The sequence below is a fragment of the Poecilia mexicana genome, unplaced genomic scaffold, assembly GCF_051168715.1.
Source record: "Poecilia mexicana isolate PSO_F unplaced genomic scaffold, ASM5116871v1 scaffold_21, whole genome shotgun sequence".
NCBI lineage: Eukaryota > Metazoa > Chordata > Actinopteri > Cyprinodontiformes > Poeciliidae > Poecilia > Poecilia mexicana.
The window spans coordinates 8,737,467-8,760,518 of record NW_028263390.1 but is presented as its reverse complement, the minus strand read 5'-3'; the positions used below and the strand labels follow the sequence as shown (position 1 = coordinate 8,760,518).

The 23,052-nt window shown below is 39.0% G+C and overlaps 1 protein-coding gene across 1 annotated transcript in view; it reads left to right on the top strand.

Annotated features, from left to right (window-relative positions):
- The window catches only part of mdga2a (MAM domain containing glycosylphosphatidylinositol anchor 2a), a 128,573-nt gene that overhangs the window by 90,667 nt on the left and 14,854 nt on the right, over positions 1 to 23,052 (top strand). The window contains exons 11-12 of the mRNA XM_088002262.1: positions 6,826 to 6,974; positions 20,435 to 20,612. Coding sequence (XP_087858388.1) covers positions 6,826 to 6,974; positions 20,435 to 20,612 — 327 coding nt within the window. The remainder of the gene's footprint in view (positions 1 to 6,825; positions 6,975 to 20,434; positions 20,613 to 23,052) is intronic.

The window sequence follows — 23,052 nt, the reverse complement described above, 5'->3', positions numbered from 1 at the left end:
AAATGTCAGCATTTCTGCTGCTTTTCTGACCCTTTTTGTGTTTTCATTTTTTTCTTGATCCTTCTTTCTCCTTTTAAGCTTCTCCTGCAACGTGCTGTGAAGAAAAGAAAGCGGGTCTGCGTTGCATAAATCAGTCATTCCTGGTGAACTAGATAGAGCAGAGAGACAGGCGGATAGTTCTCTTCAGACAACTGTCTCTTTCTCTTTTTCTTAACTGGGCTTAAGGTTTTCCTGATATTTCTAACCCCTTCTTTCTGCTTCCACCCCTTTTCCTCCCCTTTCATCCTCCTTTCCTCCCACTACGCATTGCTTGATTCCTCCTGCCCAATGCTCCAGATTCCTACCATCTGGTCTCAGTAGCTGCCAAAGGTATGGAGGCTCTTTCAGTAACTCCCTGAGTGCAGGAGCACAGTGCAGAAAATCCATTTTGGTTCCCTCCATCATCTATGAAGTCTGCCATACCCCGTTCCCATAACCCCAGTTCTTAGTCTTGACGATTTTTCAATTTTATCTGAAACTCAATAGCCATGATATCAGCACCACTGTGTGTGTGTGTGTGTGTGTGTGTGTGTGGCTGAAATGAATAATATGCTGTAGAAAGATAGAGAGAGTCCTTTCTTAGCTGAAGTTCATCAAATATCTTTTATGGTTTATGCAGTTTGGTGAAATATTAGTTTACCGTCTCTACGGAGACCGCCTTAATGGATATTCCCTCACACCTGCATTCCTGATGTTCCTGGGCTGTGCTGATGAGCAGCAAAACATATCAGTCTGGAGTCCTGGCCCACAGCCATTCAACTTGCGAAGCCACTCATCATACCATGCACAACATATTTCCTTCCGTGTCGACAGACACACACATACACACACCGATGTCAGCAAGCAAGCCAGTCTTGGGCCTACATAAATACTGTCACCCAGAAGAAGCAGATCGTGCCAGGGGAGAGCGTTTGTGCACATGCATGGATGCCCATGTTCCAAGCTATTGGGACATCTGTGAGTTGGCTGCAAGGGCCAAGTTGGCCATTAAATTGTGCCATGGGAGAGGCCCCTTAGAGGAATGTAATGTGTACCACTGAGCTTTGGCATGAACACGCTGCTGCTGGAACCCTGAGTCTTAGCAAACGCTCTCCTCTGAGGAGATAGAACGGGCAGAGAATTGCTTCTCCGTCTTTGAATCATCGCGCCATCGTTTCTTCCGTTTCCATTCCAGTCTGATGCGGCTGATGATTAATGCACAGGTTTCCTGTCCAAAGGCAGTGAATGTTCTCCGAAGCAGCAGCTCTTAGAATGAGACGTAGGTTGCGAAACACGCAATGCTTCGAGTTTGTTTTACTCCAACAATTTATAATCACTGGAATAAAAGTCTTGCTGAAGGCCGTTCCCAGCAAGGTGAGATATTTTAAAGTTTTAGTGTTAAGTGAGAGTTTTCACACTAATCTGTATTGCCAAAAATAAATGTACATAACAGCAACTTCATTTTGTCTCGTTGTTCTGTGATGCGTATTCATAGTGAAACTCCTTTCATGGTAGGAGTTTCACTATTGGAAAAATAATTTGTTAGCAATTGTATATTACTTCCTTTTTGCAGTACAGCTTTTACTTTCACATTTTATCTACTTTAACTGAAGCTGTTACAATCTTAAACAGGAATTTTTGAAAGGTGGTCACTGCACAGAGCTAAATATTTGGTCTGTTTTGAGTGTTTCTAAAACTGTTTTTGGTCTCTGTTTGCTCATCTCTCCTGGCTTCCTGTTGTTAACCGGAGATGAATAGATGAATTGCTTGAGTAGTTCAGATGTTTTTGTCAATAGAACTTATTTTATTATTGTTTTTTTTTTTATCTAAATCAGCCCAATGAACTACGAAGTTCACTTGTTATTCAAATGTAGCAGTTGGTAGAGATGAGGTCCCCAATGTTGCTTTTATGCTGTTTATTTTTGTTTCATAAATGGCATTGACATCACTTTGCTTTTTGTTTATTTTTTCTCTCTTTTTTGCGTGTTTTAATAAGACATCCTTGGTCTTTTTGGATCAATTTGTACATTTTATATCATTTTTTTGTCTTTTAAAAAGAGCAGGAAGTACATCGATTTTTACCTTGAAACCTTTTCATTCAGTGTCTTTAGAAAAGGGATTCTAAAAACTTAATCAACATCAATCTTTATAAAGCTTTGGCGGTTTTACGTAAGTTTTGCTTCTGTGTTTTAAACTTGTCGCCAGTTCCCACAGCTTGGATTTTATACATGCTATAGGTAGCCTATAAAAATGTTTTCTGCTACATCCTGTTATGCTGTTTTTCTGCCTTGTTGTTGTTTTTTAATGTTGCATTATATTGTCTCTGCTGCCTCTCTGCATTAGTGAAATTACCTCAAGGTTTCTCACTCTAGAACAGCCAGATTTCACTAGAAAGAGAAAAAGAAAACTGTATAAATACAAGTTTATGTTTTAGCCTTTTTGTTCATTGACAAAATTGATATTCCTTTGTCAAAACAGTGGAATGCAGTGAAGCCATTTCTTTATCATTTTTCTGTTTACCATTGTGTTTTGTTTTGTTTTGGTTATGTTGTGCACCCAAAGGTTAGCACATCGTCTTCTGAACGTTGCGACGCCACGGCTGCAGCTTTCCTGAAGATGAAAACACACATGTAAATTCTCAAAAAGGAAAAAATAAGTCTGCAAATAAGGTCAACTTCTTGCCTGAAGGTTTGTGCTGAGCTGTTATGAATCACTGCATTGGTTATGGTGTTATAAACAGGATTTAAAAAAAAAAAATCAATTAAGCCCTCTGTGCTTTATGTTTGATGTCTCCCACCCAGAGTTACCCGTTTCAAGCAGCCTAAGTGGGTTAGGTAATGCGCTTTACCACACATAATGTGTGATTAGGAAGTCGGTCCATTTTGCTTTATTATTATACTTTATATTTGAGCGATTTTCAAAGACCGAGTTCTGACTGTGCGCCAAGAAATTTCTTTTTGATATATATATATATTTTTTCCTCTAAGTGCCAAGAGGTAAACAAGTAAAGGTTGATATGTAACCCGGTTTGCTGCGAACGTCGGAAACAATATACATTTGTGCGATAAAAGAACTGATCCACGCCTTCCAGAAGCAGCGTCTCTGTGGGATTCTCTGAGTCTGTTTAATTAACCTTTCTTCACTCTTGCTTCGCAGCAAATTGCGGCATCCTCTTTTCCTTCCCAGCACTATCTGTCACTATCTTCTAGGCAGGCTTATGTAACACTTTGCTGTACAGTCTGCTGTAAACACAGCTGGCTCAATGCAGCAAAACAGAGCTTAGCGAGGTGCAGACAGTAATTATCCCTGCATTCGTGTTCGTTTTCTTTCTGCGAAACGTGTTTATTTTCGTTTCAGCACGTGCGCTCTCCTCTGGTTCGTCTCGGCGAGATGCGGAGGCGGCCTGCGCGGCGGCATCACCATCACTTCCTGTTTGTCAGCTATAGCTTTAGCCAGCAGAGGACCAACGATGACCTTTTGAGGCGTATTTCTCGGTTCGAACGAAACCCATGAAGAATTTGTGTATAAATTACTTTGTTTAATCATCAGCACTGTTTCTTTTGCCAGAGCGTATTTGTTTTCCTCTCTGAGTGATTTTATCAAGATGATGAATGAATGTTATTTTCTTCTGTATCGCTGTTTTTTCCTCCCCCTCCTCTTCTTCTTCTTCTTCTTTTTATTTTAAATACCTCTATCCATGTAAAGGCCAAATGATCTGCAACAGGCTGCCCAAAGCATCATTAAGCTGATTTATTGTCTAAAATGCAGAACAAAACCCACTGTTTGCGCAGCTTTGACTTGTTGGGTTATTAAGAGAATTGATTAAACTATTTAGAGGCTGCAGGAAACATCAAATCTGGCAATTTTCAATAATTACACATGGAGTGTTTGGCTGTTTCAGCTGTATTCAAAGAACTTATGAAATTCCGCGTTAAGTGTTATAAACATGTTGTACAGCTTTGTTCATCTTTGTTTAAGTCTTTAATTCTCTTTTTCTGATATCATAGATTATGACTGAGACATTTGTACACCTAATTAGAACACCATTTTATCTCTGTATTTAATATAATATCACACATTTCTCTTTTGAGATGTTATCACGGAACTTACAGTGGATATAAATATAAATATGCCACACATTAAGTAAGTAAGTAAATAAGAATTGTTTTCATATTGCTCCTTTCAGGACTCAACAAGTGTGAAATCTGATCTGATTGAGTTTCAGCTTTGTTGCATAAAGAAATTGCCAAATAAAATTCATGCATGCAAAGAGGCTGGAAACGAACCAGAAGCAACCAAACGCTGTAACTGCAGCTAGAGGTGGTTGCACAAACTATCGAGTTTGAATAAATAAGCAGAAGGTTTAACATTTCTTGTTAGCAAGGATTTTTTTCTAAGCCTTGTCTGGTTTTCCTTCCACTTCGTAATCATTGCTTTACTGTTTATCTCAAGCATAGAATCTCCGTCAGATGTGTTATAGTACCCTGTAGATGTAATGTGACATTTTAAAACTGAGGAAGACTTTTTTTTTTTTCCAACTGCAGACCTAATAGTTCCTCTCGCGCCCCATATGGACTAAATTTATTTTACATTAGCTTGAGATTTACCAAGTTAGGAGCTGTCCAGTGGTGCAGATTAACTTTTATTCTCATTCTGACAACAAAAAACTAATTGGCTTTGTATCAGTATCATAACTTGGAGTAACTTGGAGGCTTTTTTAAACTTAAGCACTCGCAAAAGACGACTTAGACTCTGACTAGATTTTCAGTTTATCACAGGCCTAACACACTAACATTTAAATATTGCCATTAACATAACCTTATATCACCTATTATCCGCATAAAGTACTTTAAAAATCACCACATGTCTGTGTGAAATCCCCGTGTGGTTTATGTGCTCTAATAATGGCAGCTCAACTGCAGCATGGCCATTAAAATCATCTGCTCTGGGTATTGTCATCCTACAATAAACAAGCCCAGATGCCAAGGACAAACACAGCACAGCAGGTCATTGAGGTGGATTTCTGGTTTTCCATGGAATGTCGTCCTCTGAGCTCAGCGTACAAGTCAGTGTTTTCTTCAGTTGTCAGAAATGAGCTTCAAGGCTGGAAAAATATGTTTTTATTATTATTATTATTATTATTATTATTATTATTGTTTCAATATTGTACATCTTCATAGATTCTAACAAAGTAAGCAATGTTACTGAAAAAATCCTGTATACTTTTCTTCTTTTAGTCTTGGCAGGAAGCCCAGAGAGTCCATAAATGTGTTGGACTCATTGCATTACTGTATTTGTGTAGATTCAAGAGCATTCATGTGGTGTGTTGTGATGCAGGAAGCAAGTATAAAATGTGCTTAAATTGTGTAGCAAAATGGTTCTCACTTCTTTTTTTTTTCAAAAATTGTATCACTTCAGGAAATACGTCAGCAGTACGGTGGTACGTTTGATTTTTTTCTTTTTTTCAGTTTCTTGCCGTTTTACGTCAAAACAAAATATTTCTATCTGCTGCTTTATTATGAGTTCCACTTGTATGTTGATATTGGAAATTTGTGTTTTAAGTGGGAATATTTTTGAAGTGAAGTCTGAATTTCACGCAACCGTACACAAATAACCCACATGGTTGAAGTTCATACCAACACATCAGATGCAGTCTTGATTTAAGACATATTCTCCACTCTAATTATCTTTAGAGAAGTATGTTTTAAGTAACTATTTGTCTTTACAAACAACTAATTATTATTTTCTTGAAAATAATACATAAAGGTTTCTCTGAGTCCACTAAAAGTATCATTTACACCACAGTTTGAGAACCAAAGATGCAGCTGAATAACCTTTTGGATTTCCTCTCTTTGCTTTTCTGACATGTTTGATTTTGTTTTTACTCCACAGAGAAATGCAGACTGTTGGTCCATTTGCTTAACGGTTTAGCTTTAAAGAAACATATTCAGTTACTGTGAAACATTCTTCTCAGTTTAACGTAGTTGTTTCTGTGGCTCTGATAGAGCTGTAGAAACTGCTTAATTTAATTTATTTTTGTTTTTAAGAAAAGTGTTTTCAAGGCACAAAAGTATAGAAAAATTGAAGCCACTCAGTAAAATCTTGTAGCTTTATATACCAGCTTCTGATATGTCCTGCGATTTTTCTGATTTGTTTTGTTTTCCAGACCTTTTGACGATGCAGAGAACAAATTATATTGGTTTTCCAATTGAACACTTAATATTTTGCTGCTACCGTATTTATGAGCAAGGAAAATAAAATCAGCTTTTTGTGCATGTTCTGTCTTGCTCTATATATTATTCTCATAAGCATGTGGCCCGCAGACTGATTAATTTTATGCATTCTTAACGGTAATTGATTTTTTTTTTTTTTTACGTTTCAAAACTAACTCATAATGGGACGGATAAAACAACAGTTTGATTTCTGCAGAATGCTTAGCAGGGTGGAAGCGCTTATCTGATCAAAACACCTAAGTTAACGAGAACAAACCACTCTGATTTTTCCACGAAGAAATGCCCCTCTGGCCTATCAGGAGCTAAATAAATCTGAAGAAGGGAATAGCACTCAGCGAGCAGTTTCTGGGGAACTTTAAAGAGGAATTCTTTTGGCTTTGGGGTCTTTTTTCTTTTTTCTTCTTCAGTGTGTTATAAATGGCAGCAAAAGTAAACAGCCTACAGCCCCCAAAAGAAGAGAGAGATTACTTTTCAGAGAAAGCTGCTGAAACGCTGAACAAACGTGAAGTTAATGACCGAAATGTTTTAAATAAACATGAAATTTAAATGTTTATCATATTGTGCTTGCCTTTAGGTAAAGCTTACCCTCCGGAGTTTTACTACGACACCTACAGTCCTCTGTGGCAATACAGGCCGCGAGTCTACGGCTTCAAGCTGCAGTGGACCCAGATGAACCCCGGGGCTGTGGACCGCATCGTCGCCTACAGGCTCGGCATCAGACAGGTAAGAATGCAAAGGTTTAAACAAAAAATAATAATAATAATAATTTCATTTTCTTGTGAATGTTTTTGTAACCCTTTGACCTTTTCTCAGTTTGCGACATTTTTCCAATAGACAGAAACATACTGCCTATATTATACGGCTCTGGAAAAATGAAGAGCCCTCTGCACTGAACCCCACTGAAAACTTCATGGTTATTCCACCAAATATTGATTTCTGAGTTAAAACATTAATATTGTTGTTTCTAAATTAATACGAACTTGTTTTTCTTTGCATTATTTTAGGTCTGAAAGCTCTGCATTTTTTTCGCTATGTTGAGCATTTTCTGCAAATAAATGCAAAATTTTTGCATTTTGACATGCTGTCAGTAGTTCATAGAATAAAGCAACAATATTCATTTTACTTAAACATAAAGAGTAGAATCAGAGAACTAATAATTTTTTCCAGAGTTGTATAAAATGGGTTATGCAAAGGGAGGAACATGAGGATACTGTATTGTATTGGGATAATTTTAAAAATCAATGCCGATTTAAATTTGCTGTCACAATGTTGTAATATTTCAAGTTTTCAAGTTGTGGTAGTTTGTGACCACAGCTATTTGACAGTATTTCAATAATGAACATTGGGGTTTCATTTCTAAGTTTTTTGTGAGAAAAAAAAGAATAATGTCTCTTTTGTTGTTTAAATATAGATTTTGTAACATTAGCAATAACTGAACACCTTGGAAATATGCCAAGATTAAATTACATGCAGGTTGGCTTTATGAACTTTTTCGGTCACTTCTGGGTTCATCTGAGTAGAATTACATGCCACACATTGTTCAACTCTGTATTGTTTTTCTTCCAGTTTCATCAAATGACAATAAAGTCATTTGAAGTGTGTTGTAAAATTACAAAATGTGAGAACTTGCTTTTGAAGGGTGTGGTCAACTCTACATGATTGAGAAACCCTTTCTCTGTTTTCTGGGTTCTTGGTGTCAGAACCTGCAACAGTAACTTCATTATTGCACATAAACGTGATTGATTGAGTGTGACGGTGCGATTTACTTGCTTACAGATTAACTTTATGTCTTCAGTGATTTCTTCCAACCCTATCACAGTGGATATTAAGCTTAAATAGTAAGAGGCAAAACAAAATTATTCCAACTTAAACTCAGTAGTGTTTAAAATCCACTGCATTGCTCAGCTTTTTCAGACTTTTCAGGCTATAGAAGCAAAAACCTTTTAACATGAAACATAAGTGTTGCATATAGAAGAACTGGAAGTGGTACGTATAGAGTTTTTTTTTTGTTTTTTTTTCTCTCCATGGTCTGTCTCGTTATGCTTGGTGGAGGCTGTTAACATATTAAAAGCCGTATGCGGCGTTTTTTCTCGAACTGCTTCTGCTTGTGCTTCCCATCAGAGGGGTGGAAGTGGAGCCCTGCAGTGAGAATTAGCACGCACTCCTCTTGTTTTCCCTGCTTCTCCTGCAAACTCCACAGATGACAGGCAGGCGGCATTGATGGATGGGAAGGTTGCATTTTCTCTCTGGGCAATCAATGTTTACCTTCCTCTCTCGGTTCTTTTCTTTCTCTCTCTCTCTTTCCTCGGATTTCCAACTAGAAAAGGTTCATTCTAAATATAAAGGGTTTTTTTCAATTACGGCCACAAACATTGCATTGCCATTAGAAATTCAAGTTAATGTTGACATTGCAGTTAAGAATCACACATTTGGATGATGACAAATTAAAAAAAAAGAAAGAAAATCAAACAGAAAGCAAAACAAATAAAAAATGCATGCAAGCTGCAATTCTGAATTTATCTCACTCCTGCTCAGAATTAGCAAACACGTCGTTGGTTGTGTTTGTAATGAATAATAAAAATCATGTTCCGCTCTACACCCTGAAGGAACCGAGGGCTTCAAAACACTTTCTAAGGTTGTTATGTTTGTGTAGAGCGATGCATTTATTTGCCTGTTATGTTACTTGGTGGAGTCAGTAAAAACAATATCGCTTCTACTGGGCATTGTGTGTGAAAACCTGCCAAAGAATGCATAATTGGTTATTAAAATTTCAGCCAGTTTTCTGCACATTCTAAGGTTTTAAATCTGTACAAAGCAAAATCCTGCTAAAATGTAATATTTCCATTTACTTAATAAGAAAAAATCATATAGATTTTCTGTGAACATAAATTCTTTTTTTTTTGCGTTCTCAACGTGAGTTCATAATTATTCTTTAGGTTGCCACTCGTTCTTTCTGTAGCTGATTGTATTTCAGTGTTTAGAACAGATTTGAAGAGACTGATTGGATTTATAAAAAAATTCCCCTCTCACCCTCCGTGGGTGGTCTCTTTCATCCTCTGAGCTCGGGTCCTCTACCAGAGGCCTGGGAGCTTGAGGGTTCTGCGCAGTATCTTGGCTGTGCCTAGAACTGCACATTTCTGGACTGAGATGTCTGATGTTGTTCCTGGGATCTGTTTGAGCCACTGCTCCAGTTTGGGGGTGACTGCCCCGAGGGCCCCGATGACCACAGGCACCACTGTGGTCTTCACCTTCCAGGCCTTCTCCAGTTCCTCTCTGAGGCCCTGGTATTTCTCCAGTTTCTCATGCTCCTTTTTCCTGATGTTGTGGTCACTTGGTATTGCTACATCCACCACAACGGCTTTCCTCTGTTCTTTATCCACCACCACAATGTCCGGTTGGTTCGACATTACCATCTTGTCTGTCTGGATCTGGAAGTCCCACAGGATCTTAGCTCGGTCATTCTCCACCACCTTTGGGGGTGTTCCCCACTTTGATCTCGGGGCTTCCAGTCCATATTCTGCACAGATGTTCCTGTACACTATGCCCGCCACTTGGTTATGTCGTTCCATGTACGCTTTCCCTGCCAGCATCTTGCACCCTGCTGTTATGTGCTGGACTGTCTCAGAGGTCTCCTTGCACAACCTACACCTTGGGTCTTGTCTGGTGTGGTAGATCTGAGCTTCTATTGCTCTGGTGTTTAGGGCCTGTTCCTGGGCGGCCAGGATGAGGGCCTCCGTGCTGTCCTTGAGTCCAGCTTTCTCCAGCCATTGGTAGGATTTCCTGATATCAGCCACTTCAGTTATTTGTCGGTGGTACATCCCATGTAGGGGCTTGTCTTCCCATGATGGTTCCTCCAGCACCTCGTCCTCTGTTCCCCATTGCCTGAGACATTCGCTGAGCACATCGTCCGTTGAGGCTTTGTCCTTGATGTATTTATTGATCTTAGATGTTTCATCCTGGACAGTGGCTCTCACACTCACTAGTCCTCTGCCTCCTTCCTTACGGCTCGTGTACAGTCTCAGGGTGCTGGATTTGGGGTGGAACCCTCCATGCATGGTTAGTAGCTTCCGAGTCTTAACATCCGTGGCCTTCATCTCTTCCATTGGCCAGCTAATTATTCCGGCAGGGTATCTGATTACTGGTAAGGCATAGCTGTTTATTGCACAGATCTTGTTCTTGCCATTGAGCTGGCTTCTCAGGACTTGCCTTATTCGTTGGAGGTATTTGGCTGTGGCTCCTTTCCTTGTGACCTCATCGAGGTTGCCATTTGCTTGTGGTATTCCCAGGTACTTGTAGCTGTGCTCTATGTCTGCTATCGTTCCCTCTGGGAGTGAGACCCCTTCTGTGCGGACGACCTTCCCTCTCTTTGTAACCATCCGGCCACACTTCTCTAGTCCGAATGACATCCCAATGTCAGTGCTGTAGATCCTGGTGGTGTGGATCAGTGAGTCGATGTCTCGCTCGCTCTTGGCGTACAGCTTGATGTCATCCATGTAGAGGAGGTGACTGATTGTGGCCCCATTCTTAAGTCGGTATCCGTAGCCAGTCTTGTTGATGATTTGGCTGAGGGGGTTCAGGCCTATGCAGAACAGCAGTGGGGACAGAGCATCTCCTTGGTATATGCCACATTTGATGGACACTTGTGCAAGCGGTTTGCAGTTGGCTTCAAGGGTGGTTTTCCACAGCCCCATCGAGTTTGCAATGAAGGCTCTTAGAGTCCTATTGATGTTGTACATCTCTAAGCATTCAATGATCCAGGTGTGTGGCATTGAGTCATAGGCTTTCTTGTAATCAATCCAAGCGGTGCACAGGTTGGTGTGTCGGGTTTTGCAGTCTCGGGCGACTGTGTGGTCTACAAGGAGTTGGTGTTTGGCTCCTCTACTATTTATGCCGATGCCCTTCTGTGCCGTGCTCATGTATTTATCCATGTGTCCGCTTATCTTAGCCGCTATGATGCCTGACATGAGCTTCCATGTTGTAGAGAGACAGGTTATTGGCCGATAGTTGGATGGGACTGAACCCTTTGAGGGATCCTTCTGGATCAGGATTGTGCGCCCTTCAGTTAACCATTCAGGGTGAGTCCCATTCTGTAGCAGCTGGTTCAGTTGAGCTGCCAGTCGCTCATGGAGGGCAGTGAGTTTCTTTAGCCAGTAGGCATGGATCATGTCAGGCCCTGGTGCTGTCCAGTTTTTCATACCCGAGACTCTTTCTTGGACATCTGCCACAGTGATGGTTACCGGGGCTTGTTCAGGGAGGTTGCTGTGGTCCTCTCGTAGAGAGGTTAGCCACTGTGCCTTGCTGTTGTGGGACGCCTCCCTTTCCCATATGCCTTTCCAGTATTGTTCAGTCTCCAGCCTTGGTGGGTCTGCTCTGTTGTTAGTACCCTGCCATTGAGAGTACACTTTAGCTGGTTGGGTGGAGAAGAGCCGGTTGATCCTCCTGGCTTCATTCTCTCTTGTGTATCTCTTTAGGCGGCTGGCCAAGGCTTGGAGCCTTTGTTTGGCAGTTTCGAGTGCTTCAGGTATGGGCATCTGGCTGTACTTCTTGGGTACTGATCTTTTCATTGCACCCCTTAGGAGCTCTGACAGCTGGCTCACTTCCCTCCTTGTTATCTTGATCTTAGCCTCTAACCGTCTTTTCCATGATGGATATTGGGTCTCATGGTTGCTCTTATAGCCGAGCATTTCAAGGATCACTGATGCTGAGTTGTATATCAGCTCATTGGTTTCTGTTATGGTGTTGGTAGGGATTGTTCTCAATGCTGCATTCACATCTTCAATGAGACTTTCTGATGGTACTTCACTCAGCCGTTGTAATTGGCGTCGGGGTTGCCTGGTGTTCATTCGGGCCACGATTCTCTCTCTCAGGTCAGTTGCTATATATATATATATATATATATATATATATATATATATATATATATATATATATATATATATATATATATATATATAATCTTGGAAAAATTAGTCAGAAAGCAGCAAAAGTTTCATGTCAGTATGCAAAAGAAAAAGCAAGAAATGAAACAGAAACACGTGGGAGTAAAAGGCTCCTTTTGTAAATAAAAAAAAAATTATATAAAAATTGCAGAGATATCCCCAGCATCGCTGTGACTGGTGCAGTAAAGAAAGCTCACATGCACACTACAACACTTAAATCTATTTATGGATCCAGCAGCAGCTCCCTTGCCATTCCAAGAGAATTATGATCATTTTCTCCCCACTACCTCTGAATTAATACCTGGTAGTGGTGAACCTTATGCCTTTATATCGGATTGCTGTGTGTTATCACCCGGTGCCCTCGTCAGAAACAGTCTGACTGGAGGGGAAATGGGAATAAAGCTGTAGCTGAAAGGTATGCACCAGCCAGACGCACAAAGCATAAATCACAGCATCTGTCAGAGATGCAGCAGAAACGTGTGACATCTGCCCTTATTTTGATATTGTAGCCAGACTTCAAAATCTTCTCTCTGTTCCTAGAGCTTGATTTTCTTTCAGCAAGATATACCAAATGGTAGCTCTCATACATAGGCTTGATCCTGTATATGTGTAGAATACATAAGAGGAGCAAGCAGAAAAAGTTGTGATGCAATTCATTGGCATGCTTTTTGTGGTGAAGTTTTCAAGTGAATTTTTATCAAATTCAATTACCGTATTTTCCGCACCTCACTGTAAGCCGCACCCACAAAGTGTTTAAAAAAACAAAAAAACAAACAAACTGGAAACGTACTTATTTAAGCCGCTGGTATATCCCGGTTTTCCACAAGGAGGCAGCAGAGAGCTGCGTCCTTAATAAATCTGCTATTAAGGACGCAGCTCTCCGTCTCCAACGCCGAACCATGGATTCGTTCACCCCCAGCTTATGTGCAGCGGCTCTATTTCCTTCCTGTACTGTCAGATCGACAGCCTTCAACTTAAAAGCTGCATCATATGAACTTCCTCGTGTTTTTTCCATGATGAGCGGGTTTGGGTTTGAAAACATTTCTCCGTCGTGCCTGCTGCTAGCATGTGCTTGTTGTAAATGAAAATTAGCGCTTTCTTCTTTGATTTCCAATTTTGACTTCCAATGATTCACTTCCTGCTAAAGAGCCCCCTGGTGGTTGAATAAAAATCCACAGAAAAGCCACACCGGGCTGTAAGCCACATGGTTCAAAGCGTGGGGGAAAAGTAGCGGCTTATAGTCCGAAAATGCGGTATTTTATTTTTTATTTTTCTAAAAAAGAAAAAATACTTATGAAACAATCATTTAACATCAGATGAGAGTTTGTTTAGAGCAAAATTGAACAGGAAGACAATGGCCAGGCTACCCGAATTGCTGCAGCACAAAATGTTGTGGCTTCAGTGATAACTCAGCCAAACAATGTCATGCTTTTCAAGACAGACATCCACTGGATGAAAAATACAGCAAGCTCTCATTAAGTTTATTTAGATTTCCTTCCAGGCATTTGTGAAAGGCACATATCAAATCATCAAACTTCCCACACACAGTGTTTTCCGAATAGCTTGGTAAACAACTGTTTTGTAGGTTTTGCTGCACAGTACAGCAGTGATTATCTACTTTTATTTTAGAGATCTTGTTGCACTGATACATAGTTTGGATTTTTGCTTTAAAATGTTTTATTTATGCATTATTTTTCCTTGATCCTGAAGACGTGAACTCAAAAATGTGAGTTTTTTTTTTACTACAGATAGAAAATGTTCACCATCAACACTAATAATAAATCACCAATAGTGACAACAAAAAGAAAATCTGGACAAAAATACTTGTTGAGTTATTGCAGCTCTATTACTGCTACAAAATGATCAAAACTGACACATACGTAGTGAGTTTTCATACATTCTAGGGACGACCTCAGCCACAATTAATACAACTTGACCAACATTGTTCTCCACTCTTGTACGCCACACTCTCCTCCCTCTGTATTGTCTTATTGAATTGATCTGACACGTCAGGATGAGCAAGCGGATCAATGGAGGCCATATTAATTACATGCTGGTAATCCATAGACGATTTGCTCCTGTCAAACTTGACGCCGTCCGTTTGATTGTTCTCATGTTGCTTCTGGCTCACAGGCTGACTTTGAACATTGCTAACGTTTTTTTTTTGTTTGTTTGTTTGTTTTCTGAAGTTACTGCTGCTGCAATCAAGTGAAATAAATCAATATGTTTTTAATCAGAAATTCGGGGGGGGCAAAAAACTTGTCCGGAGGTAGATGACTCAATTTAGCAGAACCAAGACAAAGGCGCAAAAATCCAAAAGTCAGGAGTTCTGCGGTTTAAATTGACTATTTCATTTTCATTTGTATGTTAATGGAGATTTTCACTCTTAAATGAGGGAAAAGCTGATGTTGGCTTTCGTTTGACTTTTTTCTTTTGACAACACTAGTTTTAATGGCTTACTTCTACCTGCAGCTTCAGAAAATAAATACACAGTGACCAAGTCACTCTGGACATAATAATATGTGTTTTTAAGATTCATGTGCAGCATTATATATGTATATGTGTGTGTATATATATATATATATATATATATATATATATATATATATATATATATATATATATATATATATATATATATATATGTATATATATATATATATATATATATATGTTTTTAGCCATCTGGGTTAAAGGTGGAGTCTGGAAAAACAAACGAAGTGAGTTCTAGAAGAAAATCTTCTATTTCTCCACAGTTGCAACCTCTTATAACCATGTTGTTATCAAAGAGTTTTTAGATAACATAGATTTTCTGATACAGTATTATTACTACCATTTCTACTTCCATCCAAGTGAAGTAATAAAATGTTTTATTTTTTCCATATTGCCACATATTTTACAGATTCTTGTGAAACCTCAAACCGATACTTAAAATGGGTGTCATTAATTTGTTTTATCTTTAATCTTTATTAATCTTGTGCTCTCTTTTTTCATTTAATCTCCCTTGCATTTTAACATTGTTGCATTTCAGCAATGATTTTGCTAAAAGTGGAATCAAACGGAAATTTCAAGGCAACACATATGACTCTGCATATAAGAAATGCCAGGTGTCATGTGCTTAATATATTGATAAATTATTCAAAACATGCTTTGTGATTTTTTTGTTGTTGTTGTGACAAGAACAGACAAACAACTATTCTATGATAATTTCATTGTATTATTTTATATATATATATATTTTTTTACATCTCATCTGACACCGCTCCAGTTTTATTGTCAAGTAAAAACAGTTTTTACTGATGTTGTTTTAAATTTAGCTAAATTATTGAAAACAAAGATGTTCAAAGAGTACACATTTTTTCTAAAAGCTTTAGTAAAGTTTTATATATACCTACATATAAAAACTAGCTCAAACAGAATCTCCCCTTGTTTTTGCTGACTGGATCCATATTTGTTTTGGCATTGTAGCACAGCTAGATGCTACAGGAACTTTGAAAAGTAGCTGTTTTATGTGTAGAGGATGCTAAAATACTGCCCCCCTTACCAGATTTACAGCCACATGTATAATTGTAAACATATTCACTTTGACAATTAAAATAATTGACTTTAGTTTTGATTTCTTTTGTCTTTGCTGTAAATAAGAAATTTCAAGTTGGCGTACAAAACAAAAACAATAATGTGTTTATGTTTCACAATCTTTCCGTTTTTGTGGTGTTTTGCTTTTCAAGTTGAGTCTGTCACTTTTGTTGAAATGTTCCTTTTTATTGAACTTCCTCTTTCTTAGCAGCCCTCTGTCTTTTCAAAATTAGTATCTGAGTTTATTCATCCAGCGTGCCCCTGGAGGTCACATGTATCTGAACTAGAGATGTGCCGATCAGGTTTTTTCCTCCCGATACCGATACCGATCACCCATGAGGGCCGATCACCGATACCGATCACCGATACCGATCACATAATTATTATTATTATTATTTTAATCATAAACACTACCGGTTACATTATGTGGAAAAAGGAACCATGAATTCACCTTAATTTAGACAAAAACTTGTTTTTAATAACTTTTTCCAAGAAGAAAACTAAACAAAACAGGCATTGTGCAAATTGTACTGGTATTGATAATACTGTCTTTAACAGACTGAAAACATATGAAGGCTCTGAAGAGGCTAAATAATGCAAAGAGCCAAAATAAAACCTCTCAACATTGCCAAAAAAATTCAAGTATAAAACTTAACATTCAAAGGCAAATACAGGATCCATTACAATAAACAATCCAGAGTTACTGAATGAAAACTTCCTGATAGCATGGCGGCTAGCTGATTACTGCTAGCTCTGATTGGCTGTTTCTGACTGAGTGGAGTAATTATGCAGATCAGGGAGGAGATCGATTATTTTTTTTAGAGATTATCTGTCTCATGTTAGGACAGCGAAAGTTTTAATACGTATGTAAACTTTATTTTTTTAGGTTAGATGCTGCAGCTTTAAACAGAGATTCGGTGTGAGAGTCACTACCAGGTGGAGCAGAAGCGGAGCTCCGTCTGTGAAATATTACTGCCTGTAGCGTAGCAGCGGTTCAACAGCGAGAGCAGAACCAGCGTCTTACATCGCAGCTCGAAGACTTAAATAATTTTGCGGGTTATTTGTTTAGCTTTCTGACAGTCATGCTAATCCGGGTGAGTGTTTGTAGCTGTGCTTTACCTGATATCTGATCGCTCCGTATGTCTTTTTTACTGCAGTGAGCCTCGATGTAGCCAATCTCCGTCAAGTATGGCATTGTTTTTATGTCGTATTAGCTTCATTGTGTTGATGCATTTTGACCTGCTTCAATTTTCCGCCGCAACATGCAAACTTCCCCATTCACTCAGTGCGTTATAGTTACACATCGCTTAGGATTTGTTGCTGCGCGTTTGCGCAGTGTGAAGGAAAGAGGAGACCAGCTGCACAGGCAGGTTGGAAATGAGATGCAGGTGATCGGTATCGGCAACAAGAGCCAATGATCGCCGATCACCGATCATGCACTTTTTCACAAAAATCGGCCCGATTATGATCGGTGACCGATCGATCGGCACACCTCTAATCTGAACCCTTTTTTTTAAACCCCATTGTAAAAATGTATACACACTGGGGAACAATAGCAGCATGAAATTAATAAAACACAAAGCAACAACATGTAGAAAGCTTAGCTGAATTCACAACGGCCAACATGAAAAGCATAAACGCCGCACTGTGCACTTCTATATGTTCACACGAGGCATTATAATTAGCTGGTTGCCAAAAAGCAGCTGAAGAGCCCGTCGCTGTGATGGCGAGTGAAGCAGGCAATTCAGAAGCAACATTAGTCCTCTGTATCTGAACCGACGCTGCGCTCTCTGAAAGGGACTTGAAGTGTTCCCCACACACTCGCATTCTGCCACAAGCCTTTTCCACTGGCATCAGAGTAAGTCCACGTTTACTGTGCTGTGTTTAGCAAACAGAAGGTGATTGTTTTTTTTTTCTTTTCCTTTTCAAATCTCACTCAGCGAAGCGAGTGTCAAGAGCCAGAATAGCAGCAAACGGGAAAACTGGAGACATTCTGGAAGCATGACAAAAAAAAAATACCTGTGAATGCTAAAAGGATAGTCTTAAAGAATACTGTGGTTGCATTGCATTACACATAATTTTATTGTAAATGTTGTTTTAGAAATTATATCACATTCTAGATTTATTGGTAAATCTAGAATGTGATATAAATATTTATTTTCTTTTTTACTTTGCTTCATCCAGAATACTTTTTTGAAAATTCTAGTATTTGTATTAAAACATGAGGCAAAAAACTACTGCTAAATATCTGTAATTTAAGAAAAAAAGACAATAAAAAGGCTGTATTAAATTGTTGGGGTCATATGGGATGTTCTAAGTATTTCAGAAATTGCGGATCTACTTGGATTTTTACACACAATCACTTTGTGGGTTTACAGAGAATGGCCCATAAAAGAGAGCATTAAAAGTCCAGGCAGAATTACTTTGTTGGTGTTTGGGGTTCAAAGGTCGACTCGTTTGAGGTGTCAACAGCGCAAATGGCCACTCGTTGACTGGCCAAAAAGGAAACGCGTATTAACGTTGTTTCCCTTCCAATAAAAGAAGATCCATTTGGTTCAAATTGTTCCCTCTTTTATTAGAGTGTGAGAAAACACACAGTCAGCCCAACACTGTATTAGCAATCAGCAGCAATGCCGTTTGTACTAAATATTTTCAGGTAGGGACGAGTCAGCTCTGTCGGGTGAATCACTCTATTTACCTGCAAAGCTAATGGTGATGAAAACTTGCACCCCATAATTGCAGATCATCCAAACTCCAATTAATTACTTCATTAGTACTGTTCTCACCTAAACACTGTGACTCCGGTGCTCTATTATCACACCTTCATTCACTCCATCTCCATTGCGCCGGGCTTGCAGCCGACTCTTCAGAGTGCAAACGAAAGCATGAATAATCAGCATGCCGCAGAAGAAGTAACTTATCTTGGAGCAGGTCATTCCCTTAAACTGATTCCTAAAGATAAAATGTAGCCAACTGGGCTTCTTTCTGCCCCACGATAGACTGCTATCGGGTCTTTTTAACATCCAGATGGGCCGCGTTGTATCACTGCTGATGAAAAAAACACTCAATATTTTGTGTGATAACTGGGCTTATTCAACTGGAGAAAGGCTGTGTACACTGCAGGGCCAAACTTGAAGTCCAAGGTCCATGCTGAAATGGGTTTGCAGAACACTTTAGAAAGTGTGTGAATGATGCAAACATAGCCGCATTCATCAACACCTGGGTCACCCACAGACGGTTGGGATTTTTGATTACACTGCTGAATGTAAGACTCTTTCTTCTGCTTGACTACTTTGTGAAAAAACGTCATTCAAATGGTTGCAGCAGCCAGGAAAAATGAGTTTGATTCATTAAAAACGACAAAAAATTCAATGTATTTATTTCTACTGGCACTTAGTGGCAGTTTTAAACGGCCTATAGAAACTGTTAATTGAAAAACGACAGCCTTGTTTTAAAGGTTTGCATTTATACAGGAAAAGAAACGTATTCAGTCTTTTGCTCACAGTACTGTTGTAGATAAAAGGGTAACAAACTGGTTTTATTCACTCATTTTCTTTACTGATGTCATCCATTGAGAGACGATGAGAGCCGTGGCATAGAGTGCAACATCGTGACTTGTTCCTCAGAGTTTTAAATACCCAACTGTGGTTTCACTTACATGTCTTCCCTTCAGTGAAGCAGCTTTAATAAATGCTACACCAATTTATATTCTACATAACCTGCAGATCCTAATCTTTTAAGCCACTTTTGATTTTCACCAGTCATGTTTTGCAGCCTGTGGATTAGAGAGCAAACCTCAACAAACGACGCGAGATATTTGAAACTGAAATTTAATTACGTTTATGTTATTGCGGTTCTCTACTTTCTTTAGATTGTATTGATTTTCGCCTTTTGGAGTTTTAATTTGTCTTTGCATAACTGAGCAGCCGATGAATATGTGATTGTCTTGGTCAATACTGCAATCTTGATTCATTACAATTACACATTGAGTGTAAAAACACAGTTTATTGCGCCCCGAAGTATTATTTTCTAAATTCCGTGTTTCACACCTAAAAAGCGTGTGGTCGTCTTTTATTTCTTCCATTATTTTAACGGCTTTGAAAACACAGCAAAATGTGCTTTGTTGCATCAAAAACTTTGAATTTTTGTGGTTAAAAATCTACCAGCGAAGAATAATTAGCAGGGCGTGAAAATTTGCTCTGTGGTATTGTGAAGTTTAATCCGCATCTTACGCAACGTGGGAGTCGTAGGGGAAACAGTCTGAGTCAAATTAAAGGTTAGATTTCGCTGTTATATTATGTATTTGTAACTGTTTGCAGCCAAAATGAAAATCAAAAGAGAAACTAAATTAACTACGAGGGATTTTCTTGACAAAACTCAAACATTTTAATCGTTCTGAACAGATTTACAGTGACGTCTGAGTCAATTTTGTCATATTTGCAACAGCTGTTCTTTATTATTCACTCATTAAAACAGAGCAGGGCTGTGATTTCTGTTCAGCTTGAAAAACAATGCAACAGATTTTTGCAAATCAAATATTCATGTGTTAACTATGCTCTCGACTTTAAAGCTCATTGTTCGTTGACAGCTTTGTGCACAAATGTCAGTGACGACATCATCAATTACGCTTTAACAATCCAGTCTTCTTGCTGGTTTTTCCCCCTTCAGGTGGGCTTGCAGCGCTGGTGGGAGCAGGAGATCCCTGTAGGCGATACCATCGGCAAAGGGGAGCTAATGACGCACAACCTCACCGAGCTGATAAAACCCGAATCGTACGAGGTGCGTCTCACTCCCATCACTCGTTTTGGAGAGGGTGACTCCACCGTCCGGATCATCACCTACAGCGGTGAGTGTCAAAAAGCGTCTTTTAAGTGTTGTCTCAAGAAGCAGCATAAAAGCAGGTCGAAAGACAGAAAAAATAAAATAAAATAAATCGAGTGTTGGTTCTATGTGTGGCATAAAACACATCTCCACGGTGCGACTCTGTAATTAACCCCCGCTCCAGTTTTTGCGTCTCTACCGCGACACATGTCCGTCAATTCGTGGATGAATATCACAAGTTCACTTTGGCATCAGCAGCCATTTCTGCGATCATGACGGAGATCTATTATGCATGATATGTATGAGGATGGACCAGTTAAAAGTGAACTCATTAAAGTCATTTGAATTGCATCTAACCCATTAAGTCTTGAGAGGTTCAGCCGGATTTCAGCGTGCTTTGCTCCTTTCCAGCTTGAGCCAAACGAATGCTGATCAACTGACTAATCTCTTCCTCTGACCTTTATTCCCTGAGTCAGGTTTTTATCCTTGGCTTGGTTAAAGGCTGACTTGTTGTTTGTGTGCTGGAGAGATCGCCGTAACATCAGAGCAGCGGATGACTCAAACACGTCATTTAGGTCATCAGACCAAACAAAACTGGTCAGAAATGATTCATGTTTCTCTGCACTCAGTTTGCCCATGGACAACTTTTTTTTTCTTGTTTGTTTACCTCTTTTATTTTGCCAGAGGGTTTGTTGTGTTTCCTGGAATGTTTCTCAAATAGCACAAAGGTATTTTTTATTTCAGTGCTGATCAAACAGAGCAATCGTAACATTTCCTCCGGTTTTAGACTCTAAACCAAAAATCGTGGTGATAAAATAAAGTTGTGCTTCACAGAGAACTGTTGTAGAAACTGCTGTGAAATTGCAAAAAGATAAGCATTTCAGTTTGAGATTGTTGATTGTGGTTTCTCCTTGTATACGTAAGGAATGAAGAAGCAAATGTACATTGAGAAGTCCACTATGCTAAGTTTCAACAAAGTGATTCAAAACAGGATTTTTAGGATTTGCACAGTGGAAGCAAACCAAGGTTGTGACGTTAATATCCTAAAAAAAAAAAAATCAGGATATTTACCTGAAATTGAGCAATACTGCAAAAAGCCGAAGTCTTTGCTGACAGTTAAATGAACTCTGACCACATGAAGGCTTCTCCTCCACAGAAACATCAGATCTGGAGTCTATACAATATTTACATTTAAGCACAAAGAAATCACGTAGTTTTAAACTTGAGTGCATTCTGGAGATATTGTTTCATCATAATAATACGCATACATCAGTCTTAGCTCTTTGACATTAATAAAACTTTAGTATATTATCAGAATTCCTGCTATCAAGTGATGCAGTGAATCATATATATTTTCTAATATGACATAAAAACCACTGCCGCATCTCAGATTATTGTCCTAGAATTAGAGGACACAAGCACAGAGACGGGGATGGGAAGACGTATAGTCAATACTGTTATATTCTGCTCCGCTCCATATAAATGCACAACTCCTAGGTGATCTTTTCTACATCTTTATCCTCTAGATATCAGCTATGATTACCGAGAAAAGTGTTTCAGCTGCGCTTTGGCTGTCTTCTCGCAAAGGAAGCTTCTCTTTGTGGCTGAGCTGCAAGAATAAACAGACAACTTGAGAGTCTGAGTCAGAGTAAAAGCAGCTTAGCAGGCCACCTCTTGGAATACTTTTCCTTTAGTCGTTCCTTAGCAGTTTACACGTCATCAAGCAGATCCGTACAATAACGCGACTGCAAAAAAAGGTGAGAGATGTGCCAGAGAGCAACGTTGAATTATTTCCTTTAAATCCACATTCTAATGCAACTGTGAAGTGAATAAAACTATTGTAAGGCGTCCAAAATAAAACAAAATGAAAAAAAGACGGTAATGCTGAACTCTGACTGCTCTTCCACAACCACTACGAAACAATTTTACCAAAACTTTTTTTTTTTGTATGCTCTGTGCCAGTCCTGCAACACACCTGACTTCATCGATTACATCCAGTTCTCTGACCACAGTCCATCACATCACCATGACAACCATGTCTACATACACGATCTTCCCTTCGTGAATAAATTTTACACCAGATTTGACTGAGAGCAATACCTTCCAAATTGTACAATTGTATATTATCACAGAAAATTTTGACGATCACAGATATTTTATCAAATCAGAGGATTCAACGAAGTCACTACTTCCTGAGCGTACTTTATTGAGCGTATTTATCTTGATTCTAACCACCAGGCAGTAATCAGGCATCGGTCTGTCTACTGAAATCCACCCTCCAAAATGTTTAGCTATTTTATGACTATGTAACATTTTCAAATACAACCACTTTTGTTTTGGGACCTTTTTTTTATCCCTTAGCAAACAGTTAGTATGTGTTTTTTTAAAGGCAGATGGAAAAACCCTGAAAATATAACTTATTAAAGCAAAAATATGGACAGACTACTCCTACAGCCTTTTGATTA